The sequence below is a fragment of the Felis catus genome, chromosome F2 (assembly GCF_018350175.1).
Source record: "Felis catus isolate Fca126 chromosome F2, F.catus_Fca126_mat1.0, whole genome shotgun sequence".
NCBI lineage: Eukaryota > Metazoa > Chordata > Mammalia > Carnivora > Felidae > Felis > Felis catus.
Genome location: NC_058385.1, coordinates 80,683,067 through 80,700,836, shown reverse-complemented (window position 1 = coordinate 80,700,836; position 17,770 = coordinate 80,683,067). Strand labels below are relative to the sequence as shown.

At 59.3% G+C, this 17,770-nt stretch overlaps 1 protein-coding gene across 3 annotated transcripts in view; it reads left to right on the top strand.

Annotated features, from left to right (window-relative positions):
• Window positions 1–17,555, top strand: part of SLC45A4 (solute carrier family 45 member 4) — a 50,403-nt gene extending 32,848 nt beyond the window's left edge. Inside the window, exons 3-9 of one of the 3 annotated variants that reach the window (XR_002152273.3) lie at window positions 790–978; window positions 2,889–3,068; window positions 3,641–4,677; window positions 5,276–5,375; window positions 6,387–6,598; window positions 8,345–8,424; window positions 8,533–8,667. Coding sequence is in view for 2 of the 3 variants with exons in the window: in XM_045050268.1 (XP_044906203.1) it covers window positions 790–978; window positions 2,889–3,068; window positions 3,641–4,677; window positions 5,276–5,375; window positions 6,387–6,598; window positions 8,533–8,892 (2,078 nt within the window). In the remaining variant the exon portion in view is untranslated. Of the gene's footprint in view, window positions 1–789; window positions 979–2,888; window positions 3,069–3,640; window positions 4,678–5,275; window positions 5,376–6,386; window positions 6,599–8,344; window positions 8,425–8,532; window positions 9,097–15,635 lie in introns of those variants that run through there. The other 2 variants (XM_045050269.1, XM_045050268.1) reach the window with 2 other exon arrangements.
• Window positions 17,556–17,770: the final 215 nt, after the last annotated feature.

The window sequence follows — 17,770 nt, the reverse complement described above, 5'->3', positions numbered from 1 at the left end:
GCGGGCTCTGCCGCACGAGCGTGCCTTTCCACTGGCAGTGGCGTTGGGTCTGTGCGATAGCGATAGCGGGGGCCGGGGCCTCCTACTTTGTCCCTTTGGGGCCAGGGCAGATTACCTAGCCACTGTCCCCTCCTGGAAAATGGGCACGAGAGTCCCTGCCTCCCCGGGCAGTGAGGAGGATTAGATGAGAGGGAGTACCAGGGGCCAGAAAGAGCACCTTCGCTCCAGCTAAACACGTACCGATGCTCCCCCTCTCGTTGGCTCCTCGGTGGCCGCGCAGAAGCCCCCCCGCTGGGGTCGTGTAGCACGCTAGTGGCCGTGTGGCCCCTCAGGGCGACTCTGGGGATCGGCTTTGGCCCGCGCGGCCCGGAAGGACAGCAGGGTGGGTCCTCGCTACTCTGGGGCCGTGTGCCCTGTGTGCCTCGGTTCTGGGCTGACGGGGACACTGTGTGCGGTGCCTGTGAGATGGCGCTGAGTAGCGCGGCTGGCGTGAGAGGGCCTGGCCCCGCGCTGGCGCCCGGGGGTGCCTGTTCTCCACGTGTGCACGGCCGGTCCCAGCTCTGCTTGTTACGCTCTGCAGCAGCGGGTCCCGGGGCGTCTGCTCCAAGGCCCGGGTGCCGGCCTCTGGCCACCTGGTGCTTCCCCGTTGGGATTCAGTCTTCAGAGCTGCCTGCTTCGGAGGTGGGCACTTTCTACCCTGAGGGGTCTCTACCAGGCCGGGGCCTGCGTGTGTGCGTGCGCCCGGTGCCCGGGGTGCACCTGTCACAGCCCGCCGCGTGTCTGCCGCAGGCCTTCCGGAGCAGTACTACAGCCTCACCTGGTTCCTGAGCCCCGTCCTCGGCCTCTTCTTCACGCCCATCATCGGCTCCGCCAGCGACCGCTGCACCCTGAGCTGGGGCCGCCGGCGGCCTTTCATCCTGGTCCTGTGCATCGGCGTGCTCTTGGGCGTGGCGCTCTTCCTGAACGGCTCTGCCATCGGTAAGTGCCCCTCCGCCACGCCACGCGCCCTACTGTGTGCACTCGCGTCCTGGCTGCGCGTGGCTTTCTGCTCCATAGAAGACGCGGGCCGTCTGCGGGCTGGCCGGGCGCTTCCCGGGGCTGGCCGGGCCCCGCCCCCGCCCCCGCCCCCGCCCCCGGGCACACTTGGCCCCGCTCGAGGAGCCGGGCCCCACGCAGCAAAGCCGTGGGAACCTGTTCACAGGGAAGCATTTCCTGTTGTGACCCAGCTTTTAATGCCTATCTGACACCATGTCCTGTTTCCAGCAACATTTCAGAAATTCTCTCTTTGTTTTCTCCTTTTCTCAGACTTGGTATTGAAAATGTCCAGACCCAGTTCGCTGCTTGTTTTTCTGCTTCGGGTACTCGTGTTTTGTTCTGCCTTTTTTGTTGTTGTTTTGTTTTTAATTAAAGCAGCTGTATGTGGGAAAATAGTTGTTGCCCTGAGGGAGTCCGTCAAAACTGTTAAAAACAAAAACCTTGTTTTCTGGCAATGACTTTTGAAGACGGAGGCTTCATCTGGGTCTGACGTACGCGAGCTTGGCCCAGGTCTGCAGAAGGAAGTCAGTGATGTGGGAACACCCAGAACACCTTTTGGGGTAGCGAGAGCCACAGCCAGTTACTCAGAGGCCTGTGTGGGGACAGGCTGGGGCCGAGGAAGGACCACCGCACCGGGCAGCACACGCTTCCCCGAGCTGCACCCAGCCGCCTCGTGCGGGGCGGCCTCCTCCAGCCGCGACGTCTTATGGCCCCAAGGCCCGGGGTGCTGCTTTGCCGTCGGCTGTGGACCCGGGGCTGCGGGCTCTCTCGGGCTGTCCCCTTCAGCCTGCAGATCGCGTGTCCCTTCGCCACTTTCACCCAGAGAGAAAGTCGTGTCTTTCTCCGAGGCCGTGTCTGTGGGGCGTTCTTGCGGGAACGTGGCGGTGCAGAGACTCGGGAGTCCGGCCCCTCGCCTGGTGCCCTGTCACTTGCCGTGCTCACACTCTCCCGGGCATCCTCCCTGGACCTCCTGTGCAGTGGGCTTGCTTGTGGCTGCAGCTAATATGTTCCCAGGTCCCAGGTCGTGTGCCTCTCCCCCGCCCCCCGCCAACCTCTACATCCTCGGGTACAGGGTGCCAGCCAGTCTTGGGGTTCAGGGCAGACTCCCCCGAGGCAGGTGCGACGCAGTGTGTGAATGTAGCTTCCTTTGGCCGCTTCCAGCCTACTTAGGGAAAGATTGTGCCAGAAGTGAGGTCACGTGCGTTGCTCCTCAGAGCCGCACCCAGGCCGCCCGAGAATGCGCTTGAAGCTCCCGGGGGAGGTGATGAGTGCTTCACGACTTCCGTCACCGGCACGCAGGACCGTTAGCCCGTGTTTCTGCTCGGGTTTCTTGGGTGCAGTCTGACTTACGAAACAAGATCCGCATTGGCCTTCAAGGCTTAATTTTCCTTAAAGCAAATTGGAAAGTAACCGCGACAGGCTCAAGCCATCCTCCTTCGGGAGGTGCGAAACCACAGTGCGTGCTTGAGGAGGCGCGTGTGGACGCCGGGGGAGGCCACTCACGCGCTCAGGATGCGCGGAAGGAGCGCCCCCGCGGTGTGCTCCGTCAGTGCTCTCAAACGTGGCCCTCCTTCGCCAGGGAAGGTGGGTAGAAGGACCGTTTTCCTCTTAGCCACAAAACGTAAACGTAAGTCAGCTCTCTCAGGTTCGCCGGACAGCCCGTGTGATGGGGGAGGAAAAAATAACCCAGCAGATAACAGAAATGGACAAAACAAAGCCCATCTTCTGTCCTGAAAGTCCGCGCCAAGGAGCACACCCGTTTCTGGCCAGGCGACAGTGTCCTCTGTCTCCTCTTGGAGGCGACTGTCTGCTCCGAGGGGCTGAGATCTGCCTGCTCCCATGTGTTCGGTCAGGTCTGTCCCTCGGCGATGTCCCCAGCCGGCAGCCCATTGGCATCGTCCTCACCGTGCTGGGGGTGGTCATCCTGGATTTCAGCGCCGATGCGACAGAGGGCCCCATCCGTGCCTACCTGCTGGATGTGGTGGACAGTGAGGAGCAGGACATGGCTCTCAACATCCACGCCTTCTCTGCCGGTGAGAGCGCCCCCCACCCCTAGCCCTGGCCCTCACCCTCCCAGACCTCACCCAGTGGGGGTTGGCTGGGGGAGGCTGTTCCCAAGGCCCTCCTCCGCATATCGGGGGGGACTCGATGGCCTGCCATGGCTTTACCTAGCCGCAGGTGGGCGAGGTGGCGGGCAGGCCGGTACTAGTCTCTCCCTGCGTTTGGGTACCGTTCATATCCGTTGGGAACGGCAGCTTCCTGAGCTTAAGGGGTGTCAGTCAGTGCCACCCGGAGTTGTGGGCAACCATCGGCTTCCTATCCTGGTGGATACCTGCTTCTGGTTCCGTAGGCAGGAGTCTCTTAGGTCAAAACGCCAGACTTAAGGTCAGCTGTAGTTTCTTGTCTTGTTTTTCCTCCCATTTTCTCACTTTCCAGCCCCCAAACTTATGCTGACCCAGAACATAGCTATGAGTGGCGCCCTTGGCCTGTGATTAAGGGTGAAAGACCTTCTAGATCTTTCCTAGCCTCTCCTCTTCTTTCGGGAGGCGGTGCCAAGGCACCTTACACCGCTCACGGGCTTCCTCTGTCTCTCTCGCCTGCTCAGGCCTCGGCGGGGCCATCGGCTATGTGCTGGGGGGGCTGGACTGGACCCAGACCTTCTTGGGCGACTGGTTCCGGACGCAGAACCAGGTGCTTTTCTTCTTCGCGGCCATCATCTTTGTGGTGTCGGTGGCCCTGCACCTGTTCAGCATCGAGGAAGAGCAGTACAGCCCCCCGCAAGAGCGGGGTGGGGAGGCGGCCGGCACCCTGCCCCCCGCCGCCCGCGTGAATGTTCTGGATGGAGGCGTCGCCTTGTTCCCGGAGGAGGTGCAGTCCGAGCACGAGCTCTCCCTGGACTTCCTGGGTGTGGACATGGTGCGGAGTAAGAGCGACTCTGTGTTGCACGTGCCGGACGCTGCCCTGGACCTGGAACCCGAGCTGCCCTTCCTGCCCGACATCGAGCCCTCCATCTTCCACGACGGCTCCTACCCCAGCACCCCCCGCAGCAGCAGCCAGGAGCTTCCCTGGACCAGGCCGTACCGCCTGGCCTCCGTGCTCAGGGAAACCGCAAAGGAGGACGCGACGCTGCTCGATAATCACTTGAACGAAGCCAAAGTCCCCAACGGGAGTGGCTCTCCCCCGAAGGACAGCCTCGGGGGCTACACCAGGGTGGCCCCGAAACCCACGGCCGCGTCCGGCTCCATGAGGCGGCGGAGGCACATGTTCCACCGGCAGGCCTCCAGCACCTTCTCCTACTACGGCAAGATCGGGTCCAACTGCTACCGCTACCGACGGGCCAACGCCGTGGTCCTCATCAAGCCCTCGCGCAGCATGAGCGACCTGTACGACCTGCAGAAGCAGCAGCGGCAGCGGTGCCGGCACCGGAACCAGAGCGGGGCCACCACCTCCAGCGGGGACACGGAGAGCGAGGAGGGGGAGGGCGAGACCACCGTGCGGCTTCTCTGGCTGTCCATGCTCAAGATGCCCAAGGAGCTGACGCGGCTGTGCCTCTGCCACCTGCTCACCTGGTTCTCCGTCATCGCCGAGGCCGTCTTCTACACCGACTTCATGGGCCAGGTCATCTTCGAAGGGGACCCCAAGGTGAGTGCCCGGGGCCCCGCTTTGGGGCCGGGAGGGACGGCGACGCGGGGGCAGCCGGCAGTGCCGACGGCCCGGCGCACCGCGTCGGGGAGGCTGCATCCGCTGCCCGCTCCCCCTTGGTGCCCCGGCGCCCTTGCGGCCGGGGGCCAGGCCCACGGTGGGCATCGGCCGGCGCGTGCTCCTGGTGCCGTGGTTAGGGGTCCAGAAGGGCGTCACGGGGGAGGAGCCGCTCCCGGGCCGATTGCCCTGCACAGACCCTGCCCCAGATGGTGGTGGCTGGGGACAGGGACCCGCCTCTGTCCCCTGTGGCCTGGCTCACGCCTGTGCTGTGTTGCCTGGAATTGGGCCAGACGGCCCCGCCTCCACGCGGTCCCCCACCCTCCAGCTGCCCTGCGGGGCAGGTGTGAGGCTGGGAGGGGTTGCAGACGCCGTTGCAAGCGGCCGTACTGTGGCGGAGCGTCCCGTCATGGTAGTGTCTGTCGCTGGTTTCAAAGTAAACGGCTCGCCTGCAGTTGAGAGGGAAAGTGACTTCCTTTCCCCAAAGAGTGTGGCACGTGATTCCCGGCCGCCCTGATCCCCGGTTTCATTTCTGGAACAGGCCCCCTCCAACTCGACCGCCTGGCAGGCCTACAACGCCGGCGTGAAGTTGGGGTGCTGGGGCCTGGTGATTTACGCGGCCACCGGCGCGATCTGCTCAGGTAAGCGGTCCCCACGTGGGGGCAACAGCGTCCTGCACCTGAGAGTCTAAGATGGGGCGTCCCGAGACCCCACACGGGCTGCCCTCTGCGTGCTAGTTCCTGTCCAGGCGTTCCTCAGACGGGGGGGCTCTGGACAGGGCCAGGCTCAGGGCGATGGTGGGCCTGCAGGAGCTGTCCCCGTGAGCCCGGGAGTGGAGGTGTGAGGCGTGTTTGGGGCCTGCGGCTGTGGGAGCAGCCTGTCGCAGAGCAGAGGCCTTTCCCTGGAGGTGTGGTTTTGTCTGTGAGGAGGGAGGGGACAGGCTTCACTCCTGGGAGCAGCGCGCCCTGGCACACGTTCTGGACGTGGGCGCAGTCAGGGTCGGGGGTCTCCTGACCAGGTCTGGTCTGGGTCCTGCCCACTCTGTACTCCAAACTGTGGAGGAGGCCTCCAGCTTCCTGTCAGCCCGGCCTGGACTTGAGGGTTTCCAAGGTCAAGGCCACCAGGCAGCGGGAAGCCAGCCTGACCAACAGGCAGCACCGTCCGTGCTCTGTCAGAGGAGTTCCCAGGAAGGCACCGGAGACGCTTCGTGGGGGAGGTGACATTAAGCCGTTGGGTCAGGAAGAGTGAGCAGGAGTCCGTCCATCTGGACCCAGGCTTCTCCTGCGAGGAAACGAGCCACAACCTGAGATTCCAAATCAAGACTGGGCATGAGGCTGGCGAAGGCCAGCGAGTGGGTCTGGACCGGTGGGAAGGGTCTGGGCCCAAGCCGGCCTGCAGGGCAGAAAGAGGCTACGGGCTCTGGGACCCGGAGGGCAGACTTCCTTCTGAGATGCCGGAGCCCCTGGGAGTTGAGGGAGGCACAGGGGCGAGCTGCGAGCGTGGTGGGGGCCAGCGGGCAGCGGTGTGGTGGGAGGAGGGCCTCGGGGTGGCAGAGGTGGCCAGGGACAGTGGAGGGAGCCCGGCAGGAGTGAGGCGAGTGTCCGGCTGAGGGCCTTGTCGGTCACTGTCCCATGGCCACGCTGTCTCCACAGCCCTGTTACAGAAGTACTTGGACAACTACGACCTGAGCATCAGGGTCATCTACGTGCTGGGGACGCTGGGTTTCTCCATCGGCACGGCCGTGATGGCCATGTTCGCCGACGTCTATGTCGCCATGATCATGATCAGCACCATGGGCATCGTCTCCATGAGCATCTCCTACTGCCCCTACGCCCTGCTCGGGCAGTACCACGACATCAAGGAGGTGCGTCCTGGGGACGGCGGGTGGGAGGGGTGCCGTGGATGAGGCACTGGGGCGCAAGGTCACCCGCCTGAAAGGTACACCAGGTCAGAGCGTCAGACCCATTCGGCTCCAGAGCCCACGCTCGTTCTCCACTCGTCTGTAGGCAGAGCTCCGCACCTTGCACTTGGGAGGCATTTGGGGTACGGACGATCCCCCGCCCCGGTCTTTGGTCCTGAAGGGACCGGCGAAGCTGCCACCTGCTCGGGTCGGTCCGGGGCACAGGCTTCCTGGCTACAAAGGATCTGCTCCTGCAGTGGCCTGGCCCACCTGGCACCTGCCTGGAGGCGTCGGTTGCCTCTTGAGGGATTTGGGTCGGGCACCTAGGAGGCTGCCTGCCCCCTAATATCCCCTCACAGACCCCCGCGGAGGGGAGCTGGGCCAGCGTGTCCCGTCCAGTAGAGCGTGAGCCGCCTGGGTCGGTCCGCGTTGGAGTGGCTGTGTGTAAACAGGGAGGAAAGAGGTGAGGTCCCTTCAGCAGCATAGTCTTGTATCTCAGCACCTCCAAAACCGTTATTCCCACGTGCATACAGTACCTCTCATTTCAGACCAGCCGTCTTTCACAGTGCTCAGTGGCCTCAGTGCAGGTGTAGACCATGACCCTGAAAGTGAAGGAAGAAACCCCAAAAAGCTCCTGTTTCTTGCCCTCTACACCTAGACTGTGTTTAATCTTCCCTTGGGCAATTATAAAAGCAAAATTAATCCACCGTGATTAGGTACCTGCCAAATACCAAACTAACGAAAATCGAAATCACAGCGTTATTTGTTAAATAAGCCTTTGGGTCAGAGTATCTCACGTGACTACAGAAAAAGAGCACAGGTTGTAAATGAACAGCTCAGTGGAGTTTTGGGCAACAAATTTGAAAAAGCGGCGCAGACCAGGCAGCCGAGTGACGCTGGCCCTCGGCCCAGCGGCTGTAGCACCACACGGCCCCCTGGCCAGTGTCCGAAGCTTTTGTGCCTGGGACGTCTGCTGTTACTTCACACCCGTGCTTCCCTCCTGTGCTTGCAGAGGGCGGTTCTTTACTCCTTTGCCCCTGGCACCGAATGGCCGCGGGTATCGCCCTGTTCCGCTGGCGGTGGCATTGGCGGCGCCCTCGTCCCGTGCGCGCTTACGGTCCGCCTGGGATGCAGGGTGCGTGCGTGTGGTTTGAGGCAGAAGAGTGTGACCTCGTTCTCCCACGGACGGGTAGCCGCTTAACGTTAAGGGTCACGTGGTCCCCACCCGCACTCTGGTGGCGTCCTTGTCCTACGTCGGGTCCCCATCGGGGGTGGGGGGGTGGTGTTTCTGCTCCCTGTATCTCTTCCGTCGGTCGGTCTGTCCTCAGACGAGGGTTACCCTGTTCTAAGTCGTTTTGTGGTAAGACCCAGGAGCTGGTAGTGTGAGTCCTCCAGTTTTGTTCTTCCTTAAGATCGTCTTGGGCGTTCTTGACCCCTGACTTTTCATCTAAATGTTTAGAATCAGCTTCTGGGCTTAATTGGAAGCACACTGATCGCATAGATCGATTTGGGGGAGATTCAAAAACATTCCAGTGATGAGCCTTTCTGTCCATAGATAGGGTATGTTTTTCTGTTAATTCTTACAGCATACCGATAGATTCTCTTGGACTTCATTTCCAATCACATCATCCGCGTATAATGAGATTCATTTTTTCTTTTCCAATCCTTAATACGTTTTATTTATTTTCCTTGCCTTATTGCAATGGCCAGAACCTCCAATACAGTGTTGAATAGAAGTGGGACGGGGTCGGGGAGACAGGCTGAGTGGTCGCCAAGCAGCTGAGAGGAAGGCAAGTTGCGTTTCCAGACTCTTCTGAGCTAATATTCAAGCCACGGGCATGTTGGCTGATGGTTCGACCGCCCCACGGCCCTCACTGCCCCGCTCTCTTCTCTTGCAGTACGTCCACCACAGCCCTGGGAGCTCCAAGCGTGGCTTTGGCATAGACTGTGCCATCCTCTCCTGCCAGGTGTACATCTCCCAGATCCTGGTGGCGTCCGCCCTCGGGGGTGTGGTCGACGCCGTCGGGACCGTGCGCGTCATCCCCATGGTGGCCTCCGTGGGCTCTTTCTTGGGCTTCCTGACGGCCACGTTCCTGGTGATCTACCCAGACGTGTCGGTAGAGGTCAAGGAGGAGCAGAAAGGCCTGTCTTCCCAGCCTTCGGGGGAGAGCGGGGGCGGCGGCGAGAAGCCCACCGTCCTGAGGCTGACCAGGAAGGAGGGCCAGCCGAGGAAGGTGGAGACGGAGTCGATGGTCTGAGCCTCACCCCTGCGCGCACACATTCCAGGGGGGGTGGCGGGCGGGGCGGTCGCCGTTGCTTCGGTGGCTGCGGTGGCCGCGCTCGAGCCAGTTCCTTCGCGAGACGGGTGGAGACGCGGTAGCTGTAGGGTAGGGTCGGGCCGCGAGGCAAAAACACCACGCTAATTACTTTGTCCACGATTAAAGAAAATCATTTGAAATCTTTTTTTTTTTTTTTTAATTGAAAGAGATCTTGTAATTTCACCTCTTTCATTCTGCAGGTATATTATTCTGCATGTTTTTAAATTATCAACCAGATTTACAATAGCGACAAGCAGTTTAGAGAAAAATAAGATGTTCATTTCCAAGGTTACAATTGAAAACCAAAATAACCTGCTGTCCTTTGCCGTTTGTTGCCTGAGTACTCCAGGTGGCAGTCACGCAGTCCGGGACTAAAATCTCTTTATCACGTTCTCTCTGGACGCCTGCAGGTATCTGGACTTTTGTCAGATCTCCTGTCTTGTCGGTGCTGCAGCTATTGGAGAGTATTTTCCTTTATGATTATTTTAGAAGAAAAGTTTTCCTTTCAAAACTGGTTTTCTTAGGAGAAACAGCATTTCCTCTTGTCCTCAGAGATTCTGACAGATGGTGCGTGGGGCAGCCCTGCCTCTGGGCAGCGGGAGGCGGCGGCCGCCCCCCACCAGCGCCCGGGGGAGGCAGGGCCCAGGCAGGTGCACGCGCGTGTCCGTGCCCCGACCCCCGACCCCCCGACCCCCGACCCCCCGACCCCGTCGTCTCTGTCCGAAGCTCCCCGGAGAGGTTGTGGGTTCTTCATTGCACTTTGACTCGTGTTTAAACCGTTTGCTGGGGAAATCATGAGGGCAGAGCTCCAGGAGTGGCCTCGCCCCCTGGGTCCTGCCGCCAGGCCTACCTCGGGTGTGTGGGACGGCGGCCCCGGGCGTGTGAGCTCCTGCTGGGCCGCCTCTGACCTCTTCTGACCTCTTCGCCTGCTCACCCCGCTTGACGCCGGAACCCGAACGGTCGCCAGGTGTCCGGGGACGGAAGGAAGGGCCGCCCCCCCCGGAGGACTCTGCCCCGTTTCTGCTTTCCGCGTATGAGCCAGACGCGGACTTTGGGGAAGTGCGGTCGTCAGATGCTGCAGCTACTTGGAAATGCTTTTCAAACCACAGTCTCTTTATAACTCAGCGGTTTCTGCTTCTCTTACTTGGAATGGTCAGTCTAAGCCTCCCGGTGTCACCTGGACACAGACAGTGGTGATACTTCGCTGCCTCAAGTTTTTTTAAATAAAGAACTTTAAGATGCATGAGGAACCATGCTGCAATATGATCATTCTAAAGCAAATATATATCTATATATATATATTTCAAGATGAGACTAAGCAGTTTTTAAATAAATTACTTGAATTTTCTGTGTATTCAAAAGAATGGCTGTGTAGCGTACTTGGCCGGCCCCTGGTCGTGCCGCGCCTCCTGGCCGCCGGTGGCGCGTGCGGGTTGTGTCTCGTGTCTGTGGAGCTGTGGCGCCTGCCCGCGTCGGTCCCCTTCCACGCAGGAGCCCCGGACCTCAGAGAACCGGCATGAAGACGTGAGCGTTTTCTCTGTGTTCAGAGCCGCTGGCCTCGTGAACGTTGAGCTCCGACGGGGAATGTCCGTCGTGCCGCTGGAAGGTGCCGGCATCGACGCGAAGCGCCAGCCACTCGCGTGAGCCCCCCCGGCCAGGCGCCGTTGGCGGGTCCCCGTTTGCAGCTCGACCTGTGTCCCCCGATGGCCCTGCGGCGGTGGGTCCTCCCTCTTTGGTTCTCGGGGACCGTGGTTGGGGGTCTTCCGACAGCCAGAAGAGTGGGCGGTGGGGGTACGGGTGGGGGGAGAACGGCCCCGAATCAAGATCTGAAATGAACCAAACGCCTGCCGCGGCCCCCCCCCCCCCCCCCCCCCCCCCCCGCCACCCACCTTCCTTCACCTGTGGCCGGTGCTCACAGACGGCTGGACTCGAGGGGCTTGGCTGGGACCTGGTTTTTAGGTGCGAGGGGCTCAGGGTGGGACCACCATTGAGAACGCATGTTAACTCTGGAGATCCCAGCCTTAAACTTCCCCGTGATCTGAAGTAGCAAAGCCCCCAAAGAACACTTCGTTGAAGCCACTGTCCGAAGGGTAGTCGTGCGCCCCTCCTGGTGACAGCACGGGGCACACACACACCTCGGCGCAGAAGGAAGGTGGTTGCGCTTCAGCGGAGATTTGAAGGTTTTGAAGCCGTTTGGGTGTTGATGACCGGGGTGTCTTACTCCTACTCCATAGGTCCGGTCTGTGCACAGACCTGCGAGGGGAGGGACGCACCTTGTGGTTTGGATCAGAGGTGGTCCCCGCAGCTGCCTTCCTGGGCCCTTGCTCCGGGTGTGAACACGGAGGTGCACCTCCGCCCTCCCTTGCAGGGACTCGGAAGCCTGAGTGTCTTCACCTGTGTCTTAAGAGCTGAGGGGACTGGCTGTTTGCACGCTGTGGCTGGTGTGCACCCCGGGGACGTGTGTCTCGTAAGGCCATACGTTCCTCAGGCGGACACGGGGCGGGGGGACGGGACCCTCAGCCCGGTGACTCGGAGGATTCTGTGTCTGGTGGCTGGACAGGCCGTGAGCGCCCATGGGGTTAGGGTTAGGGTTAGGGTGGGGTGGGCCTGCAGGTGTGGGTGCCGGGGACAGGCGGAGCCGGCCTGGCAGTGGCCCCAGAGTTTGTGGGCACGGGTCAGAGGGCTCCGAGCACGGTCGGCAGGCGTTCGGTTTAGCTGCCTGCCGTGTAGTGTAGACGGGCTTGTTGCGTGTAGAAGTCAGCTGAGGAAAGGATCTCTCCCGGAAATGACCCACACACGTGCAGCTGAGGTCTTTATCCTCTGCTGGAGCGTGTGCGGGGAGGAAGGCCTGCCCGTGCACCCCTCCATCCCTGCTCCATTGGCAGAGGGCCTTTGTGACCTTCCGGGTGGCTGGAGGGCCGAGCGTGCCAGCCGCTGTCCGCTGCCCCTCAGACGCCCGCCCTTGAAGGTCCTGGAGCCTCCGGGGGCCACGCTGGGGGAGTGCTGAGACCAGTGTTCCCTGAAGGTGGGCAGGCCGGACGGCCAGGCCCTCATCAGAGGCTCGGAGGCTGCAGACAGTGCTCAGGTCCCTTTCTTAAAGGTACCAGGGGGTCTCCTGCCCCCAGATCCCCAAAGTGGAAGCTCTCGGAGGGGCCATACAAAGCAGGGCTCTCCCTCCAGCCTCCCCAGGTGACACAGGCCCTGCCTGGCAGCCTGTGATGCTCACGTGGCATGTTTGGAAAGTACTTCGCAAGGTACCAACTGTTCTGTGTCTAATGGTTCACGCAGCAGCTCGGACGGGTGACGCCTGTCACAGACCAAGTTTGTAAAACACACAGCAGGTCACCTTGGGAAAGACACACCCAGACGTCCCTTGCCCCAGGCCGCGGCTTCTCCCCGAGCTCCTGTCCACCTTCAGTGAGGCGGGTGCCCTTGCGGCCGGTCCCCCCCCCCCCCTTCGGGAGGTCGCCGCTGTCTTCTTCGTGTTGTATCTGCAGGCGGCTGCTTCTGAGACAGGCCATCCATCTTCCTACCGGCTTCCGGGCCGGGAGGGGCTGCCCCGATGGCCCCCTCCCTGGGCGCTCCTGAGGGGCGGCCAGCGGGGTACGTGGCCCAGCACCCACTGGGAGCGGTCGGCTCAGCACAGCCCTGGACACCCGTCACATTACCTCCTCAGGAAGCCAGCTGCCACCTTCCTGGCCCAAACCCCCAGCCTGGCGACGGGGACCTCCTGGAGAGCGGAGTGCCCAACTTGCCCTCCCCCCCCCCTCGCCATCTGCTGAATCCCCTGCCCTCCACGTGCTGCGGACCGAGACTGTCGCTTGGTGGCAGAAGGACCTGCTTGTCGGAAATGCCTCGTTACCAGAGACACTCCCCAGGCATCTCGGAACAAAACTATTTAGTTCCATTGTGAACTGGCCACGGGACAACTTGTTTTTATCAACTTATTAAGTTGGAGCACTGTAGCAGCTCTTGCTGATTTAGCAACGACGTCGTGTGTGTGTTAAACACATGTTTTATGGGGAAAGGGGATCGTAAAGCAGAGTGTAGTGTCGCACGTTAACCTTTCCATCCGGTGGCCGGAGTGGCCTGGTGTGTGTGTGTCCCTGCACAGAGTCTCTGGTTCTGTGCTTGTTTTCAGGTATATACTCGGCTTGTGTGTTCATTTCTGTTGTGCACGTGGTTCTGTTTGTGGAACGCTCTGCCTCCTCCTGGCCTGTGACCAGGGCCCCCCTGTGTCTGTTTTGCTGTCACTCTGTCGTAATAAACTTTTCCCTACCAGGTGACCATGTGGGTGTGTCTGTGTCACTTACCCAGGGCCCCACCCTGTGTCTGGGCTGGGGACCCGGGGCTGCCCCTGCCCACCCCCCAGCCTGCGAGAGTCCGGTGGGGGGGGGGCGGGCAGAGAGCCCCAAGGCTTGCCAGTAAGTGTGGACTGAGTATGGGCCCCTGAAGTCTCCGGAATCCCGGCCCCCGAGTTCACAAACCTGGGGACCCACGTTGGAACCCCAGCAGGGGCCTCACTCAGCCCCCCCACCCCCCCCAAAGTCCAACTTCCTCTGCCAGAGCTGAGGAGGTCTCGGCTCTGCCCGCCTCTCCTGGTCCAGGTTGAGTGCTCTGGCCCAGCCTGCCTGGGAGGACGCCCACCCCGTGTGCTGCATGGCTGGTCACGTGTCACTGGCCCTGTCACGGCCCATCCGGTGCTAGGGCCCCGGGCCGGCGTGGCCGCAGGTCTGGCGGGCACCTCCGGCCACACAGGTAAGCAGCCAGGCCGCCGGGCTGGGGTGCCTGCACCTCAGGCCGGGTGGGGCCCTGCCCTGCTTTGCGGAAGCTGCTGCCACCCCTGCTCAGCCCCAGAGGAAATGGGGCGGGGGGGGGGGGGGGGCTGGCCCAAGGCCGCCTCTGAGCCGGGACCACAGGTTGGTTGGTTCAAAGGCTCCACGGCGGGGGCGGGGGCGCTGGGCGGGGCTGGGGGGAGAGGGGCGCAGCCAGAGCGGCCGGTGGCCGCAGAGCCGGCGCGCAGGGCTCCTGCGCGCCCGCAGCCACAGCGCCCCCTGCCGCCCACAGGCCGCGCCTCTCCCTTCGCGCCACCGCAGAATCGGCTGTTTTCACAAAAACGCAGGCACGGCAGGGTTTGCAGTCTGCGTGTTCTGTTTAGCGGGATATTTAATCATCTTGTTAGCACATGTAGGTCTGCAACTTTTATTTTTATTTTAGAGAGGACGAGCAGGGGCGGGGCAGAGGGGGAGAGAGAATCCCAAGCAGGCTCCGAGCTCAGCGCGGTGCTGTGGCGGGGCTCGATCCCACAAAGCTGGGATCACGACCTGAGCCAAAATCAAGAATCGGATGCTCAACCGACTGAGCCACTCAGGTGCCCCAGCTAGGGCACTACATCCTTCTAACAGGATAAACGGGGGGGGGGGGGGGGGGTGTTTGTTAGAAAGTGAAGTTTTCTTTATCTGTTTACCTGTGTATATCACATGCATCTTTCTAAAGACACAGCAGTAATGTGATTTTTCTGGGTGGCGCACTTGAGGATTTTCCTGGGCAGAGTGGGACACCTCAAGTAGGGTGTATGTAGACAAGAACAGTTTGTGAAAAGAGCTCAATTATTCATGAGGTCGCACAGCTGGCTGTTAACTCAGTCTGGAGAACACATCAGCTGTAATTACCAGCTTTTTATTTGCTTCCATTTGCACGGCTCTTTTCATCATTGTGGTACTTGGTTCTTCCAACAAATGGAGGGGAGGAGACCGTATTATAATTTTTAGGTCAGGAAAGCGCTCTGGGAGATACCGAAAGGTGGACAGTGTCATAGTCCAGGCTCTTAGAAGTGAAAGGAAACATATACACACACTCAGACAAGGGCGGGAGTCCTGGGGGGATGGAAAGCAGACAGAATGCGATTGAACAAGGAGGCGCAATGTGAAGTGCTCGCGGTGCCGAGCAGAGGTAGAGGATCCCTGAAGAGGGGGATCCGGAGGCAACTGACATACCCCACCCCGATCCACCTGTTGGAAGGCGGTCCTCCAGGAATAGGCACAGGAGACTCGGGACCTGGCTGGGTCTACACCGTACAGAGTGAGTAGAGATTTGGCATCATCTTGTCCATGTGACAAGATTTGTGTGTGTGTGTGTGTGTGTGTGTGTGTGTGTGTGTGTGTTAAAAATTAGCTTTATTCAGGTATAATTTACATGCAATAAGATTGACCGGCTTTATTTTTAAAAAATCATTTTAAGAAATTAAAATTTTTTTAAATCTAGCGAGCGAGTGTGCACGTGCAAGTGGCGGGGGGCAGAGGCAGAGGGAGAGGGAGAGAGAATCCTAAGCAGGTTGTGTGCACGGCCACCGTGTGGCCCGGCGTGGGGCTCACACTCACCAACTGTGGGATCATGACATGAGCCGAAATCAAGAGTCGGACGCTCGAGCGCCTGAGCCACCCAGGCGTCCCCAAGATTGACCAGTATTAAATGCACAACTTGGTACGTTGGGATCAACATAACGGCATCCACCTCTGTAATCGTGATCTAGAGTGACTCAAAAGCTTGCACATACGCACAGCTGTGGTACAGCCCAGTAGTTTCGAACACGCCAAGGGGTGCGCCCCAGAGAAAGTGCAGACACGTGTTCAGGCAAAAACCTCCACACACACGTTCACGGCAACACGTGTTCCCTGTCGTAGGCATGCCTCCTGCCACCTCTCACGTGTAACAACCACGGATCTGCTCTGCGTCACCACCATCGTTGCCTCGAGTTCGTGGACGTGGAATCACACGGCGGGGACGGCTTTTGTGCACGGTTTCTCTCGTTCTGTATAGAGTTTTTGAGACCCACGTAATTTCAGGTATCATTACTTTGATGAGGGCCCCGGTAAACGAGCATGCCACCCCGTGTGCTTATCCATTCAGCTCACGGACACGGAGACTGTTTGTACGTGGTGGTTATTACGACCGAAACCGCGGTGCACAGCTGAGCACTTTGAGTGTTCCCTTCTCTTCCAGAAGCACCCGAGAGGGATGGCTGGGTCCTGTGGGTGTGTAGATTTTAACTCTATGAAAAGCCGTCCGATGTTTCCCAGTGGGGCTCCACACGCCCCCGGCAAGGACCGAGGGTCCTAGGTGCTTCACCTCGTGGCCGGCTTCTGGCCAGTGCAGCTGAAACCGGCTCGTGTAACACGCGGTCTCGCTCTGGCTGTAGTGAGCACGGCCTTGCACGTGAAGCCTCCTTCCTGTGTTTGCCATCTGTGCCTCTTCCGGAGTGGAATGTCCAGCTGGACTTTTTGCCTCAGGTCCTTCGTCTGGTAAATATTTTTCGAGTATTTTCTGCTAGTCTCCGAGGGAAAGAAGAGTGCCTTGTTCCTGAATCGAGAGGGAGAGGTGGGGTCTTTGGCCGTTAAGTGTAGTGTTTGCTGTGGGGCCGTTGTAGTGGCTCCTGATCGAGCCGACACTCTGTTCCCGGTTCGCGGAGAGCTTTCATCGTGCGTGGACGCTGCATCCTGTCACGTGTGCTTTCTGAGTCTGTTGAGATGAACAGGTGGTTTCTCCTTCTGAGTTTGTCAATAGGGTGAATCCATCAGCCGGTCTCGAATGTTATATACCAGGCTTGCATTCCTGGGATGAATTCCACTTGGTCGTAGGTATTGTCCTTGTTATTTATCGCCGGAATCGAATTTCTAAAATGTTATTAAAGATTCAAGGTTCATGAAACGAAATGGTTCTGTTTGTTCCCTTTGTAATGTCTTGTCTGGCTTTGGTAGCCAGGTAATACTGGGCTCATAAAATGAGACGACAAAGTGTTCACTCTTCTTGTTTTTATGAAAAAAAAATTAGCGTAGAATTTATATTTATTCCCTGTATGTTTGGGAGAGCTCATCGGCGAATTCTCTGTCAAGTTTTCTTCATGTGAAGGTTTTAAGGGATGGGTTCAATCTCTTGGTTCGATAGAGGGCTCCCCAGGTTCTCTGTTTCTTCTGGAATGAGCTTTGGTTGCTTGTGCCTTTCAAATACTGTTGTCGTTCCAGCCGAGTTGTCAAATTTATTGGCATCCAACTTGAAATATCCCCGTATTATCTCTCCCAATAGCTTATAGGATCCATAGTGACTTTTGTTTGTTGTGGTTTTTAATTGAGGTGAACTTACAGCGACGGGCACAGAGGCGTGTGAGTGTGCGAGTTTTGGCATATGCACACCCCAGAGTAACTAACGTAAAGTCTGCACAGGACATCCCTTTCACTCCAGAAGGTTCTCCCGGTGCCTTCGAATTCAGTCCCACCCTACACTTAGACCGATGACATTAGACATCAGGAACGACTGCCATGAAATTCAGTCACCGTGCATCGGTTTTGTCTGTTTTGGACTTCACATGAGTGGAAACATACAGTTGGTAGCCCTTCTGTCTGGCTGCTTCCACTCAGTACATTCCTTCGGAGAGTTGTCCACACGGCTGGGTGCGTGGCGGGTCAGTCCCCTTTCACTGATGTAGAGTAAGTATTCCACTGTGAGGACATGCCACGTCCATTTTCTGGTTGATGGGAGTTTCCGGTTTAGGGCCGTTACAAGTAAAGATGCTGCGGGGCGCCCGGGTGGCTCAGTCGGTTAAGCGTCTGACTTCAGCTCAGGTCGTCATCTTGTGTCTGTGGGTTCGAGCCCCGTGTCGGGCTCTGTGCTGACAGCTCAGAGCCTGGAGCCTGCTTCCGATTCTGTGTCTCCCTCTCTCTCTGCCCCTCCCCCGCTCATGCTCTGTCTCTCTCACTCTCAGAAATGAATACATGTTAAAAAACAAAAAAAACAAAGATGCTGTGAATATAGTCTTAAGAGT